Source organism: Sceloporus undulatus, chromosome 2 (assembly GCF_019175285.1).
Source record: "Sceloporus undulatus isolate JIND9_A2432 ecotype Alabama chromosome 2, SceUnd_v1.1, whole genome shotgun sequence".
In the NCBI taxonomy this organism is placed as follows: domain Eukaryota; kingdom Metazoa; phylum Chordata; class Lepidosauria; order Squamata; family Phrynosomatidae; genus Sceloporus; species Sceloporus undulatus.
The window spans coordinates 18,769,242-18,787,306 of NC_056523.1; the positions used below are offsets into that span (position 1 = coordinate 18,769,242).

General features: G+C 43.3%; 2 protein-coding genes across 2 annotated transcripts in view; one reads left to right on the forward strand and one right to left on the reverse strand.

Annotated features, from left to right (window-relative positions):
* The first annotated feature begins 1,872 nt into the window (after positions 1-1,872).
* Positions 1,873-5,247, forward strand: LOC121920286 (C-type lectin domain family 2 member D-like). Its single transcript, XM_042447415.1, has 3 exons — positions 1,873-1,971; positions 2,872-2,969; positions 4,699-5,247. The coding sequence occupies exons 1-3, from the start codon at positions 1,873-1,875 to the stop codon at positions 4,835-4,837; spliced, it is 336 nt and encodes a 111-aa protein (XP_042303349.1). The 3' UTR covers positions 4,838-5,247.
* Positions 5,248-6,656: 1,409 nt separating this feature from the next.
* The window catches only part of LOC121924382 (killer cell lectin-like receptor subfamily F member 1), a 111,413-nt gene continuing 100,004 nt past the window's right edge, over positions 6,657-18,065 (reverse strand). The window contains exons 5-6 of the mRNA XM_042455817.1: positions 8,116-8,228; positions 6,657-7,179 (exon numbers count right to left, since the gene is read on the reverse strand). Of these exons, the coding sequence (XP_042311751.1) occupies positions 7,041-7,179; positions 8,116-8,228 (252 nt within the window). The 3' untranslated portion in view covers positions 6,657-7,040. The remainder of the gene's footprint in view (positions 7,180-8,115; positions 8,229-18,065) is intronic.

Sequence of the window (18,065 nt, forward strand, 5' to 3'; positions counted from 1 at the left end):
ACCTTGGAGGTTTTGGTGGCATGCCCTGACCTGTTTCTGACTTCCGGGGGGGAAGAGGGGAAAGGGGAGAAGCCCCTTCCTGTTTCCTGTTTTTGTCTGCAGTGTGTGCAGATGGGCCCCTGGGGAAAGGCATGTGATGATGGGATTGGTGGCAGGCAGAAGGGGAGGTGCAGATGGCCCCGGGGGAAAGGCAGTGGATGATGGGATTGGTGGCAGGTCAAATAATGGGGGCAGTCAGTATTGATACATCGATCTATATATATTTATATATACATATATCTATAGCATCTATATAGCTAATCTATATCTATCTATCTCTTTCTGTTTATAAGTAAATATTCACATAAATATGTATTGATACATACACATATATATATATACACATACATGTATGTGAGTTATATATATAAATATATAACAACACACACCACTCACATACATGTATGTTATGTATAGCAAGCACCCATTTGAATTATATATGTATGATATAATATATAGATATATATACCATATACATAATAGTTATATATATATTGCATACTGTATGTTCACACCATGCCCATTTGAATATGCAGATGGGCCCCTGGGGAAAGGCAGTGGAATGATGGGATTGTGCAGGTGAAATAATGGGGGCAGATTAGGAGCCAGAAGAGACAGGTGGGATAGGGGATCGGTTTGCAGGCAAAGGGGAGGTGGCGATGTGGCCCTGGGGAAAGGCACTGGATGAGCGGGATTGGTGGCATTCAGAAGGGGAGGTGGCAGATGGGCCCCTGGGGAAAGCAGTGGATGATGGGGGATCGGTGGCAGGGCAGAGGGGGTGGTGCAGATGGGCCCCTGGGGAAAGGCAGTGGGTGATGGGATGGTGGCAGGTCAAATAAGGAGGCAGATAGGGGCATAGGAGAAGGCAGTGGATGATGGATTGTGGCAGGCAGAAGGGAGGTGCAGATGGGCCCCTGGGGAAAGCGCCATTTTGAATATAATAGTGTGTGTATGACACATATACATAACATAAGATGATATATAGTTTATAGATTTCGCATACATGTATGGTCACGCAGGCCCTTTGAATATGCAAGTGGAGGACCCCCAGGGGCCCCTTCAGTGGCAGCCTCCTAGGTGGTCTGGGCAGGAAAGAGGATGAGGCTGGAATGGAACCCCTAGGGGGACACTGTAAATTGTCTAGGGCATCCTAGGTGTTCTTGCAGGGCAAGGAATGGGGCTGGAATGGGATGACCCTAGGGAACCCATTGGCATTTGCAGCCTCCTAGGTGTCCCATGCCCGAGGAAAGAGGAATGGGGGCGGGAATGGTTGACCCCCCAGGGGCCCCTTTCAGATGGCAGCCTCCTAGGTGTCATGCAAGGAAAGAGAATGTGGGCTAGGAATGGATGACCCCTAGGGGCCTTAAATTTCAGCATCCTAGGTGTTCTTGCAGGGCAGAGGAATGGGGCTGGAATGGATGACCCCTAGGGACCCCTTTCATTTGCAGCCTCAGGTGTCCATGCGGAGGAAAGAGGAATGGGGCAGCCTCCAGCAGTGCTTGGAGTGGATGACCCTGGGGGTTCCTTACATTGGAAGCCTCTTAGGTGTTCATGCAAGACAGAGCAACCCCCCTTCCCCGGGGGGAAAAGGAAGGAAGGCCACCGGAAGGGAATTGGGGTCAAAAGCAGCCCAGCATTGTGGGACTTTGCAATCAGTAACTTTAGCATTACGTTGTCGCTGCTGCCTACTACACCAAACCATTTCTCGCAAGCAACACATTTCGCAAGATAACGCGAGACCATGGCCTGGCTTCCACTTTTACCCGCAATGCCCAAAAGGGGGAGGAATGACGCTTAAACTATGGGAGCGTTGCACAACGGGCTCCCATAGAAATGAATGGCGTCTGGAAGAACATCGCGCTTTTGCGTTATTGCACAACGTTCATGACGCTAACATTGTGCGATAGGCAGGAAAAATCGCCAAAAACTCACGTCTGATAAACCTCTATGATGCATCCATATAATGCCTGGGCAATTTCATATTAAAACATTTCTGCCAGCCTGCCCCTCACTTCACCATTCTCTTGTTAGACCAATGTTCTTATAAACAATGGTAAAAATATTTTGTATGGCTGAGACTGCTGAGATTGTTAAGTCTCAGCACTTGACATGATGCAAAGGCGTGCACTAGGGATTGCATCATGTTAAGTAGAAACTGGTGTTAACCATTTACCAACACTCTATATTACTGCACTGAGACTAAATGCATAAAAATAGTCAGTTGTAAATAGTGGTTGGTAAGAGTTGATGGTTGGAATTGGTCAGATTGTTATACTGCAGACTGTGAATGTTGAGAGGAGTCATCAGGAGAGCTTGTACATATTTTAAAATATTATTATTGCAACTTATGATAAAGAACCTCCAAGGACTTGGAATAATATCAACAGTGTCTGTGTGTGGTCAGTATTTAAACTAAACTGGTGATCCTGTACTCTGCTACTGCTAGGAGTTTTGCACACTCCTCATGGCACCTTTTGAATTCAGGTTACATTTGTTTTCCATTGCAGCATCTGGTACATTTTCAGTTATGGATGCAATTTCCCCTAACAGTAGTCAGAGTTCAACAGAAGCAATAGGTTAGTATCTATGTTTAAGAACAATTAAAGTAGATCTTTGTGCAGTAACTGAGGGCTCATTGAAAAACCATCACATGAGCTCTATTCTGTTTATAGAGACAGAGTGCATGATTGATTACAACAATTTTCAAGGGATATGTACAAGTAAATGCCAGTTTTAAACATCATTGGAGTGTCTTGTATATGTATGAGTTGATGATTTGCTGCCCTGTGCAATATTGCAAACTAATTCTCCTACATTTCTAATTATTGAAAGGATTTTGTAATGCACTACAAAGGAAAAGTCCCATCTTGGATTGGCTTCAAGAAAGACCCAGATCAACTCTGGCAATGGATAAATGGAGAAAACACAATGTGAGTTTCCATACCTATATACTAATCCTGGTCTTCAAGTTATGTAACCAAAATGGACCACTCAGGCACACAAGAGAAGACATTGATATCTATCAGAGCTCAAGAGAATCCTCATACACATAACTGTACAAATAAATTAAAAAATTAAAATGTTGAGGAAAATACCTTAAAGGGAATCAATTAGTCAATTTCACTCCTGAGAGGAGTCAAATTAGTCAAGAGCTGACCATATCCCATAAGCACAGAATGCAAAGAGCTTTGAAAGGGACAATAGTAAAATGGATGAGAGAGAGGAAATAAAATGGAATATCATGAGGCAGGAAGAGGTGAAGGTATTTGTTCCCTAGCAAACTGTACCTCCCATACTTCCATGTGGAGGAACTTGAGCAGAAAGACAGTCCCTGATCAGCTATGTCCTTCCTAATAAATGAGAAGATATCTTTGAAATTAAGTTCAAGTACAAGATTCCAAAGTGATTTACAGAAGAAACTGGGGACACATCGCAAGATGCCCAAAATATGGCTATTTTATTAGTTTTTTTAAAAGGTCCAATGCATTTCAGCGTGTGAATGCTCCCAAAACCTTTTTCAGAGACTGTTTAAAATGATAGAATCACAGAATCATAGGGGTGGAATAGATGGACCAAATAAAGTGGCTTGCTATCACTCTGAAGGTGGCAGATTCATACAACACATGCCTCCAAAGTGGGTGGAAACCGGAACAAAGCCATGCTCTAGAGCTAAAAGCCGGAGAGTGCAGAAGATGCACATTTTTGCACCTGGAAATAAATGGCCTGATGCCAGTGTGGAGCTGCTACAATGCAAACAAAGTGAAACAGTGACAAATCTAATGGATTTAATTACACCATACATAAACCAGACAGTCCAACAGGGGGCATGAGGTGAAGAGGTTGAAAGGCACCTTTATGGGAGATCCATGATTGTTCAGCACTCTGATGCTCCAATGCCATTGACTAATAAAGCATTGCATGTGTGCATGATCAAAGGTGCGGCCATCCAATGGGATGGCATCTGGGTGAGATGTGGGAGATACTTGAAGGTCACAGGAGGTATATTTGTGCAGTTGGGCCATGTGCATTTGGGCTGCCTTGGGAGTGGACTGTGGGGTTTCGACCCACTTTCTGAAAAAGCATGTTCAAGCCACTTTTTCCTGCCCATTTGCTCCAGCCCAGAGAGTTGGAAGGGGCCACAAGGGCCATCTATTACACAACTAAAGTAGCCCTGAAAGATACCCATCCAGGCTCTGTTTAAAACCACACTCCAAGGCACTCTGTTCAAACAGCTCTTTCATAAAAAATAAAAATAAAATCCGGATGTTTTGATGAAATCTCTTTCATAGTTTTTCGTGGGGTTTTTTTGGGCTATGTGGCCATATTCTAGAAGAGTTTATTCCTGACGTTTCACCAGCATCTGTGGCTGGCATTTCCAGAAAATGCCACAAAAAACTATGGATGCTGGCCATGAAAGCCTTCGACTTCACACTGAGCTGCACTCCAGCAAGTTCTAAGATTTTACTTAAGAAATGCAGATATTAACAAGCTAAAATTCTGATAATAGATTGAAACTCTGAAAAGTTGCATGGGTGTTGAATTTGAATGTCCCCTTGTATGTGATATTCCCTTGTAAATTATCTTGGGCTGTATTTTTCCAGGGTGTTTCAGGAAGGTGCATCCCTTGATTGATGCATTTCTGTGGTGTTTTCCTTACAGCAACCTGAAGGTGATTGGAAAAGGAGGAAACTGTGCTTATTTAAACAGTGAAGGCACTGCCACTGCTTCGAGGTGTAGCACAGAACTACTTTGGATTTGCAATAAGCCTGATGTATGTAATAGATCAAATGGAGTATGACACACATCCTTTCCTGCAAGCAACACCAGGCAGCCAACCTGCTCTGACAGGACCTGCAGCCAAACTGAGCCATTTGAAATTCTCTAGCCTGGCTTGCTGACCAGACTCCTCTAGTCTCCTCTTGCCTCGGAGGTCTTGCACACCAGAATTGATCAGCTCCATTTAGTTGTAGGGTCCCGTTGTTTTCACCAAATAGAAAGAGAAATTGGGATATCCTTCAGGGTGAGGTTTGTTTTTCCTTGAAATGGGTATGTGTTCTAAACTTAATATTCTAAATATTCTTAATAAGTTTAGAACACAACATAGACTCATAGAATCATAGAATTGTAGAGTTGGAAGAGACCCCAAGGGCCATCCAGTCCAAACCCCCTGCCATTGTAGGAAATCCAAATCAAAGCATCCCCGACAGATGGCCATCCAGCCCCTCTGCTAAAGACCCTCTAAGGGAAGGGGACTCCACTACATTCCCGAGGAAAGAGTGTGTTCCACATCGAACAGACCTTACTGTGAGGAAGTTCCTCCTAATGTTGAGTGGAATCTCTTTTCCTGGAGCTTGCATCCATATTCAGGGGTCCAGTCTCTGGAGCAGCAAAAACAAAGCTTGCTCTCTCCTCAATATGACATCCCTCCCTCAATTTTTTAAACAGGGCAATCCACTTAATCCAGGCTAAAACATACCCGCTCCCTAAGTCTCTCCTCCTCATCAGGGCATGGTTTCCACCACCCTTCCCATTTTAGTCCCCTCCTTTGGACACACTCCAGTTTCTCCACACGCCTTTTTAAATATGGTTTCCCAGAACTGGACCACAATTTCCAGTGGGGCGACCAAACAGAATATAGTGGCACTATTACTTCCCTTGATCTAGCACTAACGTTTATTGATGCAGCCTAAAATCACATTGGCCTTGTTAGTGCTGCGTATTGCATTGTTGACCCTGTTCAACTTTGGTCACTTGGACTCCTAGATCACTTCACATGTAGTATCATTCAGCCAGGTGTCCCCCATCCTATATCTGTGCATTTATTTTTCCACCCTAAGTGAAACTTTATCCGATTGTTATCTGACATTTGATTGATATTTGATTTTTAATTGTTGCCTGCTTTCTTTATCTATTTCTATTTTATATATATTGTTTTATATGTATTTTGTTAGAATGTACAACCATTGGCAGGTTTCACTTTTTAGATTTTTTTGTTTTGTATGTACATACCAGCGCTGTGTAAATCTACAGAACATATAATAAAAAGTATAATAATATAATAGATAAATATGGACGTAAGTAAAATTTTGGATAAAAAAGTAAAGAAAAAATTGAATAAATGAATCAATAGTAATGTTTGGTAATGTGTTTGGATACATATGTAGGTGTGTGTATAACCCACACACACACAGATAGATAGATACTCAAATCTATATATAGAATGCTGGAAAGTATTGAGTATAGAAAGAAAGGAATGGTTAAAGCAGTAATGAGTAAGGGTAAAAAATTAAGCGTTATGATACAATTGATCTTGGAAGGTTAATCAGGGAATTGGACAAAAATATTTAGGAAGACAAAAGGGGGAAATAAGAAGATCTGGTCAAATTATGTTGAAGCTGGGCAAAAATAAATCTGCTCTAGATAGGAAAAAATAAGCAATAAAAGTTGAAAAGGATATATAGGAAAAGTTCTGTGGGTTTACCTGCTTGTATATTTATGTTTTATGTTTATATGTTTACGTTTTATGTCTTTGAAGGTATGAACCTATGGTATGTAAGGTAGGGTACATGTTAAGTATGCTATGTAAGGTCTTGTATATGTTATATATGGGTATGTATGGTTATGTATGGTGTGCCTATATGTATATTAGGGTTATAATAAATAAACTTTTTTAATAAAGAGAAGGGTATGTGTGTTTACTCTCGGAGGTAAATTGTGGAATTCATATCCATAAACTGCAAAGGCCACAAACTCAGATAGCTCTAAAGGCATTTGATGTGTTGTTGGTGCAAAAGAGTTGACAACTCCATGTTAAGTTGTGGAACTGTTCAGAATGAGGCATCATGGGAGAATCTGGTGGTCCACTGAAAACTAATGCTTCCAGCAGTGACCAAACTACAAATTTAACAAGCAAAGTTAACTGAGAGAAGAAAACACTAATCCTATTTATTTCCACTAAGCCAATTATATTTTGTATTAAATGCCCAATGTAAAACTGAGGTTCAGCCCCAGTTACCACTTATATCGAAAGCTTCTGTCTCACAAACCCATGTGGTCACAGTACTGCAGGCTTCAGTAATAATTTTGTGTCCATTCAGCATCCCACAGCTGTTTGCTTCCACTGGACCCAGTTGTTGCAATCTGCAGGAAAAAAGAGAAGGTTGCTGGCAGTTTGGAAAAGAAGGTCAAATCTACTGCTGCAGATTCCTCTGCCTCTTGATAGGATTGTGTATAAGCACCCTTTCCAGACTTAGAAACTTAACTTTCTAACCTTCATGGATCTTTTTAAAAAAAATATCTTCCTCCTCCTTCCCCTCTTCCCATGTATTGAAGTGGGGAACTATTAGCGTTAGATCACCAAATCTTCTCTGTCTCTTCCTCTGTCTCAGTGTCTCACCTTTTCACCATTTCTTATCTGTTATCTAGCACAAATATGGGAATAAAGAGTTAAGGAGGGAGGAGGAACCCTATGGTATTGTAAGAGGAGGAACAATAGCTCGAGGAAGCCCCCTGAAGCCACAGTACCATACTCCAAATGTCATCGACTGACAAGATAAATTCAGTTTTGCTGTGTTAATGCTAACAATATGGAGAGTTTTTTTAAAAAAGAAAAGGAATTTTTCCAGAAGATGTAGAAGGTGAAAAGCAGAAGTACAACTGGAAACAGCAGGAAAGGTCAGGTAGAGTGAGGGAATTAGACCAATCCACAGGTAATATGTCAGTCCACATCACCAGTTGATGTCCATATATAGACTGAAAGGAGTATCTTTTTTAAAACCACATTAGACTGTGTGTGGAAGATATTGATTATAGGGGGGTGGGGGTGGTATGATTTTGTTCCCAAAAGAACAAAATGTTAGAAAACATAGAAAATGAGGTGACAACACCTAAGGGGAACATGTTTTGGGTCTTGCAGGGGGAGGAGTGTTGAAGATAGCATTAGAAACCCATTACTAGAGAAAAACATTTGGTCTTTCTGAATGATCTCAGAAAAACTTCCCTTCAGCTCCAGTTGATTTTGAGGAAACTGATTGTCTGAATCAATTGTTGCCATATGTGTCAGTGGGAAATACTCACTGTTTTTCATCTAAGGGAGAGCCATCCACCCAGCTCCACTTTCTTTCAGGGAATGTGAGCGTCAGTCCAATCCACAACAACTGTGTTTCTCCAATAACAGTCTGAATAAAAGCCTGTAAACAGAATAATTATTGTTCATGCTGTACTAAAAGTGCTCCCCTGCCCTAAAACAAGTATGGCAACAATAAAGGTAATATAGCATCTAATAGAAAATGTTCTGCTAGACTGCCACAATATTTCTTGATCCTATGATTTTCTAAACCCAAGTAACAATAATTTTAACGTATTCAAATAGTGAGCAGAGGCTAAGGAACTGAGGCATGTAAATTATTCACACTGAGGAAAATAATGCAGTTTTCTGTGCAAAAAAAATGTTGTTTTCTGACTAAATCAACCATGTGCAAACTTTGTGTACAATAGTTTCTCAATTATAACATTTTCCATGGCATAATTAATATTCCTGTATTGAAATATTATTTTCCATGGGTTTTCTCAACACTTGAAAAACATGTTTTCTCTCTCACAATTTTTGATTTTTAAAAAATATTCTTTTGATTCTTGAAGGCCACCTGTCCTTTTCTCAAGGGACTCAGATTGGCTCACAACTTAAAAAAACACACACCAGTAGCCATGCTATTTTACTTCCATTTCTTACTTATAGATGGGCATTTCTTCTCCAAACATTATGGTTTTCATTGGATGAGCATGATGCAGGTTTAGATATGTGTAAACATATCTTTTTCTTGAAGAGTGAAACATGCAAAAATGCAATTTGGCCATTTTTCTAGCAGTTCTCTAAGGTGGTGGTTTCCAAGTTTTACTCCAACAGGAATTATGGGTTGTAAAGTCCAAAACATCTGGAGGACCAACAGTTGGAAACCACTGGCCTAAAACAAAGGTAATGATAACTCACCACATAGCGAAATCTGGCAGCTGCTAAACTGTCAGCAAAGAAACAAAACAGGAGATTTTTAGATGGACAAAAGTGACAGGAGCATAGTGGGATGCTCCCATCAGTTTTGCCTATCTGAAAATCTCCATGCATACCACTATCTTTCTTCTCTTTACATTTTTCCTCTGACTCAGAAAAAGCCTCTCCCATCTGCTGCCTTCCAGTTGTTTTAGACTACAGTTCTCGCCAGCCTTGTCATCTTGTGAACTGACTGTTTTCATTCACTTCAAGGATTGACTTCATAGAATCACAGAATCATAGACTCATAGATGCATAGAGTTGGAAGAGACCACAAGGGCCATCCAGTCCAACCCTCTGCCATGCAGGAACTCACAATCAAAGCAAGATAGTAAATTGGTTACATCGGCGATAGATGACAACACGCAGAACAGTTGTTGAAACAGAGTGGAAGCACCCACGATGGAGGAATGTTGAGGAGCCCCATAGAAGGTCTGGCCCACACAAACAACGTTCACTTTTGCAGGAGCGTGCACCACAAACATCCTCCCCAACCGGTACTGTCCTGGACTCGTTTATGGAAAATCAGTCCATAGAGAAGTGACCCCACAACACCCAGCGTGGGTGGACTCAAATGTCCTGTACCCCCATCCGTTTCAATGATGATTTACCTCCTTGTACAGTGTCCTTGTTTAGGATGTGTAAATGTTGGCAGCATGGAGTGGACCTCTAGTTATCCTGTCCCTAAGATGAGTAACAATGGATTCGTCCAAAGCAGGACTGAATTCTGTATTGTTTTGAGAAACAATGCAGTCAAGAGAACTCCTTTCTTACCTTGGAGAAAGGGATCCATCCAAGGGACAAAATGCTGTTCCATTAGTAATGCGCCCCAGCGCACGCTTTCCTGCCCGTCACACGTTTTTACTAAGATAGAAACTGAAAACCTCCGTGGGCTGGGGGAGGCATCATCCTTGCAGTTTCAAAATGGAAAAGAAAGCCCGCGCATGTATGCCAATATGAAGGACAGCTTGCCCTTTATATAATGCAGCCAGATTGCAACAATGTGTGTTGCTACTTGTCACGGTAGAGGCCACTTCTAGTTTTATCTTTATAGTTAGTTTAAATTGACCTTCCTGTTGGCTCTGCAGCCCAAAGAGTCTCAAGGCGCACCACAAACACACACACACAAAATCAGTGTTAAAAACCAGGTTGCAGACATGTAGAGTCTGCAATGGTTTGAACATTGGACTAGGAGCGGTTCTGGGAGACCAGAGGATCAAAGCCCGCCGTTGGCTCGGGAAGCCCACTGGGTGTATGGTAACAGTTTGTCTTAAGAGCACCCCTGGTAAAGTTTTGCATGGCCCGCTTTACATAGGCACAGGTCAAATAAAATATGGGGGCGTGGGGGGGGGAAGAGAGAAAAAAAGCCGCCAAGGCGGAGTAAAAGTCATTACATGATCAAAATATCTCTAAAACAATACTAATAGTAGTATACAGATAAAACAAAGTAAGTCAGTCAGGATGGGTGACTTTGGGCAAGTTTCACACGTCTCTCAGCCTCAGGGAACAGCACATGGGCACCCCCCCGCCCCCCATTGTGAAGAAACATGCCCCATGATTAGGCTCACCCTTAGGTGTGCCATAAAGTCAGAAATGACTTGAAAGGCACACAAAGCAATAAACAGCAACATAGAATCAAAGATTTGGAAGAGACTCCAAGGACCATCCATCCAACCCATGGCAGGGAACTCACAATCAAAGCATCCCCGACAGTTTGGCAATCCAACTCTGCTTAAAGACCGGCCGAAAAGAGGTTGAGGTGTTGTTGGATGATCGACTGGAAAGAGGCACTGAGATGGAGTGGCAAGAATGTTATAAAACCCGGGGTGTGTGGTTCTAGGGTGTGCCACAGAGAAGAATCGAATACTTTTCAAGTGGCTCCATGGTCATGTTTGCCTTCAGAGCGCTGTCTCGCCCTGGAAGAGCTCTAAGGCGCACCGGATCAGGTTTCCGGGGGCGGAGAGATGTGATTCATCCAAGGGGGCCACCCAGTGGGTTTCCATGCCTGGCAGGGAATCTAGACTCTGGCCGCCAAAGGCGTGGTTGGATGCTTCCCAGAGCCAGACTGGCCGCCGAACTCCTCTGCTGGAACGTCTCGCAAGAATCAGAGGGTTTACGAAAATGTCAGCTGGGGTAGTTGGCAAAACCGAAAAATGCTCAGTACCAGCCTAAGAAAGTAACAAATGTTGGGATATTTGTCTGTGAAGGATGTAGAGCGCCACCTTGTATCCCAAAATCCTGATTAAAGGCATTGGCAGAGGGAATCAGTAATGCAACTGCACAGAAAGTGGGACGAGAAATTCCAATATGTTTGGCTGGATACAGGAAAGTCAGGAAATTGACTAAGCTGTCCAAAGAGAAAAACCAATGGGAAGGAGATGGAATCTCAGAAGTGGTAGGTGCTGCTCCTTTTTACTTCCATCACAGTGCTGTAGCAAAGATCCCTCTACACAAAGCGTTCAGAATTCAGAGTTCCAGCGAAAAAGGCATGGCGTGGAGCCAGGAGGAGGAGATGGCTGCAGCTGCTGCTCTGGCTCCCTCGCTCTGTACTCCTTCCTTCTTCCTCCTCCTCCTTTCCCTGCTCTTAGGGAGGAGGAGGAGGAGGGCGGAGAGTGAGGTGGAGCCTGCTGCAGGCCTGCTGCAGCCCCTGGAACCCTGTTGGAGTGCTACAGGGGCTGCACCAGGCCTCCTACATGGGCGCCGCCATTTTGTTTTTCAAAATGGCGTCCGAAATCTCGCGTGACCTTTGCCATCCTGAGGTCACGCGATACTTCGGCCGCCATTTTGAAAAACAAAATGGCGGCCGGAGCGGAGAGAAAACGGGGAAAATCGGCGGCAATCAGCGGCAGGACTGCGCAGGGGCCAGTAGGAAGGCCTTGGCGGGCCGCATCCGGCCCGTGGGCCGCAGGTTGCCGACCCCTGCTCTATTGATACAGCTTAAAATAGCATTGGTCTTTTTATCTGCTACATCACACTATTGACTCATGTGCAACTTGTGGTCTACTAGGACTCCTAGATCCCTTGACATTCCTCAGGGGATGGCTCCTTTTTAAATAAGAGTTAAAGTATAGTACACATATTGACCCATAGATAAGTCTACTCAAGGTTTTGGGGTCAATTTTTTGACTAAAATTTCTAGACTTATACATGAGTGTATACAGTACTCCATAACCAGGCTCCATTGATGAACCAAAAAGGACGTATTAAGAAATGGCATCATTTGGGGGGGGGGTATGCAGAGGTGTGTGGACCACACCTGGTTGCTCCCTAAAGGGGGGGAATGACACCACTGCTCTTCAAACACCTACCTTTTGGTAAAAATGGACTGTGACATTCATCTGCTTCCCTTTAAAATGCTGTATGAGATGGTGGCAGTGGGATGAAGCTAAATGAGAGGAAAAAGGAGAGGCTCCAATTTTTTTTATATTAAAATTTCAAATTTTATTTAAAAAAAAATTTTTTTTTTACAATTTTCTATTCCATCCCTAGGAGAGCAACCTTGAGGCTCAAATAGCCTGCCTCTCCCCTTCCCTGCCTCTCACTTCTAGCCTTTAAACAGAAACTGTTTTTGCAATGACAAGAACTCTCCCAGTTACAACATGACTATTCCATACATTTTATAACCCAAACCATCATCCCCAATAACCCAAGACAGGAGACCTCAAAGGGAACCTCACATCTCTTGTTGGATGTTTTTACTTTTTACCTCCATGCATGAGGATCAGCTCTGGGGATCCATGTGTGAAGTATTAGTATAAATAAAATGGCTTATTTTTCCTAGAACCTAGATGAATCCTTGGTAACAATAAAATCAGTCTTGTTTTTTTAACCTTTGGCCCGAGACAGATGGGCAAAAAGGGGCGTGGCCACTGTGATTTTAGGGTTAGGGACCGCACACCAATCACATTGTCTCTAACCCTAACATGTGCTGGTGGCAGCATCATGGAGGCGTTCTGTCTTCACGGACTACATGCAGTGATGACATCACGCAGGTGCTGCACCCAAACAGCACAGTGACGTTTCTGCACCACCAAGGCCGCTTACAGTGGCCTGGCTGCAGCATGGAAAGGAGCTCTGAAACGGAGCTCCTTTTTGGTATCGGTTCATTCTCATGGCAACTACACAGCCACGGGAATGATCCTGGGGAGAAAGAGGCCGCCTCTTTCTCCTCATGGCTCCCGTGGTGTCCGGGGGCATGAAGCCCCATGGACAACCCTTTTCCAGGCCACAGAAAAAGGGCAGGTGCAGGCCGCCTCTTTGGGGTGGTGTGTACCGTGTCTTACTTATGTATCCTGTTTATTTACCAGAAGCTCAGATATGCTGCTATGCTTACTATATGACTACCAAATTTTCTCATATAAACTGCAACACTTGCACTGCAGAAAACATCTGGTTGGACCCCACTTTACCTTCCATGGCTCAATGCTATGGAATCCTTTACATGGGAGTTTGTTGAGGCACTAGAGCAAAGCTTTGTTTTTTGTTGGGTTTTTTGGCCTATGCGGCCATGTTCTAGAAGAGGTTTTCTGAAGATGCCAGCCACAGATGCCAGCAAAATGTCAGGAATAAACTTTTCTAGAACATGGCCACATAGCCTGAAAAACCAACAAAAAATTATGGATGCGGGCCATGAAAGCCTTCAACTTTCCCCCCATTGCTTAGTGTTGAATTGTACAACACTTGTAGTTGTTGTGTGCCTTCATGCCCTTTCCGACTTATGGCAACCCCCAAGGCAAACTTATCCTGGAGTTTTCTTAGCAAGATTGGTTCAGATGAGGTTTGTCCTTGCCTTCCCCTGAGGTTGAGAGAGTGTGACTTACCCAAGTCACCCAGTGGGTTTCAGGAACAAGCGGGGAATCAAACCCTGGTCCCCAGAGTCGTAGTCCAACACTCAAACCACTGCACCTTAGGCTGGAGGTTGGCTCTCCAGCCTAACATATGCCAGTCCAAAAAGTTCTAAATATACAGTTTTACAACGTTACCAGAAATCTAGTTGGCATGGATGACCAACTAGATAGTAAATATGGATTACATCTTCTATATATGACAACAACAGCAGGAAACAATTTTTGAAACAGAGTGAAGCACCCACGATGGAGGAATGTTAGGAGCCCCATAGAGGTCTGGCCACACAAACAACTTCACTTTGCAGGATCTGCACCACAAACATCCCCAACAGGTAACTGTCCTGACTCTTTATGAAAACATCCAAAGAAAGTGACCCCACAACACCCAGCTGTGTGTCTCAAATTCTGTACCCCCATCCTTTCAATGATATTTACTCCTTTACAGTTCTTTTTAGGATTGTAAATTGGCACATGGATGGACCTCTAGTTATCCTTCCCTAAATGAGTACAATAGGATTCAGTCCAAAGCAGACATGAATTACTGTATTTTTGAGAAACAATGCATCAAGAGAACTCCTTTCTTACCTTGGAGAAAGGGATCCATCCAGGGACATGCTGTTCCATTATAATCGCCCCAGGCAGCCTTTCCTGCCCCTCACACGTTTTACTAAATAGAAACTAAAACCTCTGGCTGGGAGGAGGCATCATCACTTGCAGTTTCAGAATGGAAAAGAAAGCCCGCGCATTATGCAAATTAAGGACAAGCTTGCCCTTTATATAAATGCAGCAAGATTGCAACAAGTGTGTTGCTACTGTCACGGTAGAGGCCACTTCTTTTATCTTTAGTTATTTAAAATATGACTTCCTTGGCTCTGCAGCCAAAGATCTCAAGGGCACACACAAACACACCCACACAAAATCAGTTTAAACCATTTCAGACATTAGAGTCTGCAATGGTTTGAACATTGGACTAGGACTCTGGGAGACCAAGGATCAAAGCCCGCCTTGGCCATGGAAGCCCACTGGGTGTATTAACATTTGTTTATAGAGCACTGTAAAGTTTGCATGGCCCTTTACATAGCAAAGGTCAAATAAAATATGGGGGCGGGGGGGGAGAGAAAAAAAGCCTGCCAAGCGGAGTACAATCATTACATGATTAAAATATCTCTAAAACAATACTAAATAGTATACAATAAAAAACAAAGTAAGCATCAGGATGGTGACTTTGGGCAAGTCACACTCTCTCAGCCTCAGGGGACAGCAATGGCAACCCCCCCCCCCCCATTTGAAGAAACATGCCCCATGATAGGCTCACCTTAGGGTTGCCATAAGTCAGAAATGACTTGAAGGCACACAACAAGAAACAGCAACATAGAATCAAAGATTTGGAAGAGACTCCAAGGACCATCCAGTCCAACCCCATTGCAGGAACTCACAATCAAAGCATCCCTGACAGTTGGCAATCCAGACTCTGCTTAAAGACCTCCAAAGAGGTTGATGTTGTTGATGATCGACTGGAAAAGAGGCATGATGGAGTGGCAGAATTTATAAAACCGAGTGTGTGTTCTATGGGGCCACAGAGAAGAATCGAATACTTTCAATGGCTCCTGGTCATGTTTGCCTTCAGATCCTTTCTCATCCCTGGCGACTCTAAGGCTCACCTATCAGGGGGTTTCCTGGGGCTGAGAGAATGTGATTCATCCAAGGTGTCACCCAGTGGGTTTCCATGGCCGTGCATGGAATCTATCTCTGGCCTCCAAAGTCGTGGTTGGATGCTTCAACCACTAGGCCAGACGGTCCTCCAGAACATCCTCTGCCTTGAAACGTCATCTCAAGATCAATGGGGTTTACGAAAATGTCAGGCTGGGTAGGATTTCAAACCGAAAAATGCTCAGTACCAGCCTAAGAAAGTAACAAATGTTGGGATTATTTGTCTATTTAAGGGATTTATATCTCACCTTTCTCCCAAAATCTGATTAAAGGCAGTTTGCAGAGGGAATCAGTACTGCAACTGCCCAGAAAGTGGGAAACTAATAAAATTCCAATATGTTTGGACTGGATACAGAAAGTCAGGGAAATTGACTCATCTGTCAAAGAGAAAACAAATGAGGAAGTAGATGGAATCTCAGAAAGTGTATGTGCTGCTCCTTTTTTACTCCATCACAGTGCTGCAAGATCCCTCTGCACACATCTTTCAGAATTCAAGAGTTCACCGGAAAAAAAGGCACTGGCTGTGAGCCCAGGAGGAGGAATCATAGAATCATAGAGTTGAAAGAGACCACAAGGGCCATCCCGTCTAACCCACTGCCATGCAGGAAATCTCAATCAAAGCATCCCCGACAGAATACAACCACTTTCTATTGGCAGAGCATGTGAGTTTGTCTGAGGGGTTGGTACACATGTACGACTGTCAAGCTGACGTTTGTGATCCTGAATCATCTGGACTCACCCAAATGAGAGAGAGGCTTTGCCAAACACACTGCAGCAACCATCCAGTTTAAGACCACTTTAAGTGCCCTGGCTCAGTGCTAGGGAATCCTGGGAAATCTTTCTCAGATCAGGCATTATTACATTTTAATGCAGACATGCTACTGAAAGTCTGTGCTTCTGAAGTTCTCCTCCCTACTTTCCTTAGTGCTAAAAACCCTTCCAGCTAGACAGAGGACAAGGTGGAAAGAGGCTGGGCAAGCGTACAAAAAAGTCTCCTCACTTCCAGGGACTAAAAATGAAGTCATATAAAAAAACACCCCACTAAATAGATATTGGAATGTCCTAATGAACAAAAGTGGTTTGCATTGTTACAGGGCAGGGAGGACGAGCACACACCACAACACCCACATGCTTAAAACTCTTTTGGCCATAGATAATTGACTGTGGTGTAGTTTGGATCTTGGTCCATATTAAGGATTTCATCTGTATTAATTTGCTTTGGGAGAGCAGTGAGGTTGAGGGTCATCTTGGCCTTCTACCCTGTGGATTTACATGGCTGAGCTGGGATTAGAACTCTAGCCTCTCACTTCACCATAGAAATTCACTGGGTGACCTTGGGCAAGTCACATGCTCTCAGCCTCAAGTCCATCCCTAAACTCTTAGGTACTCCTTCATGGTAGAAGGCCAGGATGACCCTTGGGAATCCCTTCCAATGCTAGGAATCCCTCCCATTGCACCCCATTCCATCCCACGCCTTCTTCTCTTTTGTGAGGGTCACACTCTCTCAGCCTCAGAGGCAGGGCATGACAAACCTCTCTCTGCAGCACTCTCAAGGTGATGTTAAGGCAAACCTACTTTTGTTTTGCATTTTAATTAATTAATTTATTTACTTGAAAAGGAGAGTTCAGAATATCCATGAGTGATGCTAAAGCAAACCTATCATGCATTTTATTATTTTATTTTTGGCAAGGAGAGTTCAGAATACCATGAATGAGAGAGAGTGATGTATCCAAAAAGGGGGTTGGATGAGATGACCCTTGGGAATCCTTTCCAATGCTAAGATTCCTCCATGCCAGAATTCTTGCTTGGCAGAAGAGCATTGGCAAGTCCACCCACCCACCCCCTTCTCTTTTGTGAAGGTCACACTGTCTCAGCTTCAGGGGCAGCCCATGGCAAAACTACTTTTTATGCCAAGAGAACCCTTGGTGGGTCACATCCTCCAGGGCCATCATGATGTTCAAATGAGGGACAGACTATATGTCCTCTAGGACCCTATGTATTCCTATGTATTCCTTCACAGCAGAAGGGGGTTGGACAGGATGGTCCTTGAGGATCCCCTCCCAACTCTACCATTTCTTGTTGGGGCTGCAACTGGGTGTGTGTGTGTGTGTGTGTGTGCCTTCTTTAAACCCCTGCCAAACTTCCTATTGACATGGTAATTAACTTTGAAATGCAAATTAAATTAGCACCAACTTGTCTTTTATTGTCATTTGGGAAATCTGTGAAAAATACTTCTCTAGCTGCTGACAGGGAGAGACAACATAACCTTTTAAAAGTGGGACTTTTGAAACGAATATTTTTTGAAAAAATTCTCATTAAGTTCTCAATGGTGGAGAAGAAAAACACTGGTTTGTTGAGCCACTTTATTAGCTGAGCTGGAGTAGGTTTGCCTGACACACCCATTTCCTGTTGCCTAGAGCTGA

Bases quoted from the DNA above. Each gene is read 5' to 3' on its own strand.
- LOC121920286 (XM_042447415.1), top strand. From the start codon at position 1,873: ATGAATGGCGTCTGGAAGAACATCGCGCTTTTGCGTTATTGCACAACG. The intron at 1,972-2,871 runs GTCTGATAAACC...AATTATTGAAAG, and splicing joins AAAAATCGCCAAAAACTCAC to GATTTTGTAATGCACTACAA. The intron at 2,970-4,698 runs GTGAGTTTCCAT...TTTTCCTTACAG, and splicing joins ATAAATGGAGAAAACACAAT to CAACCTGAAGGTGATTGGAA.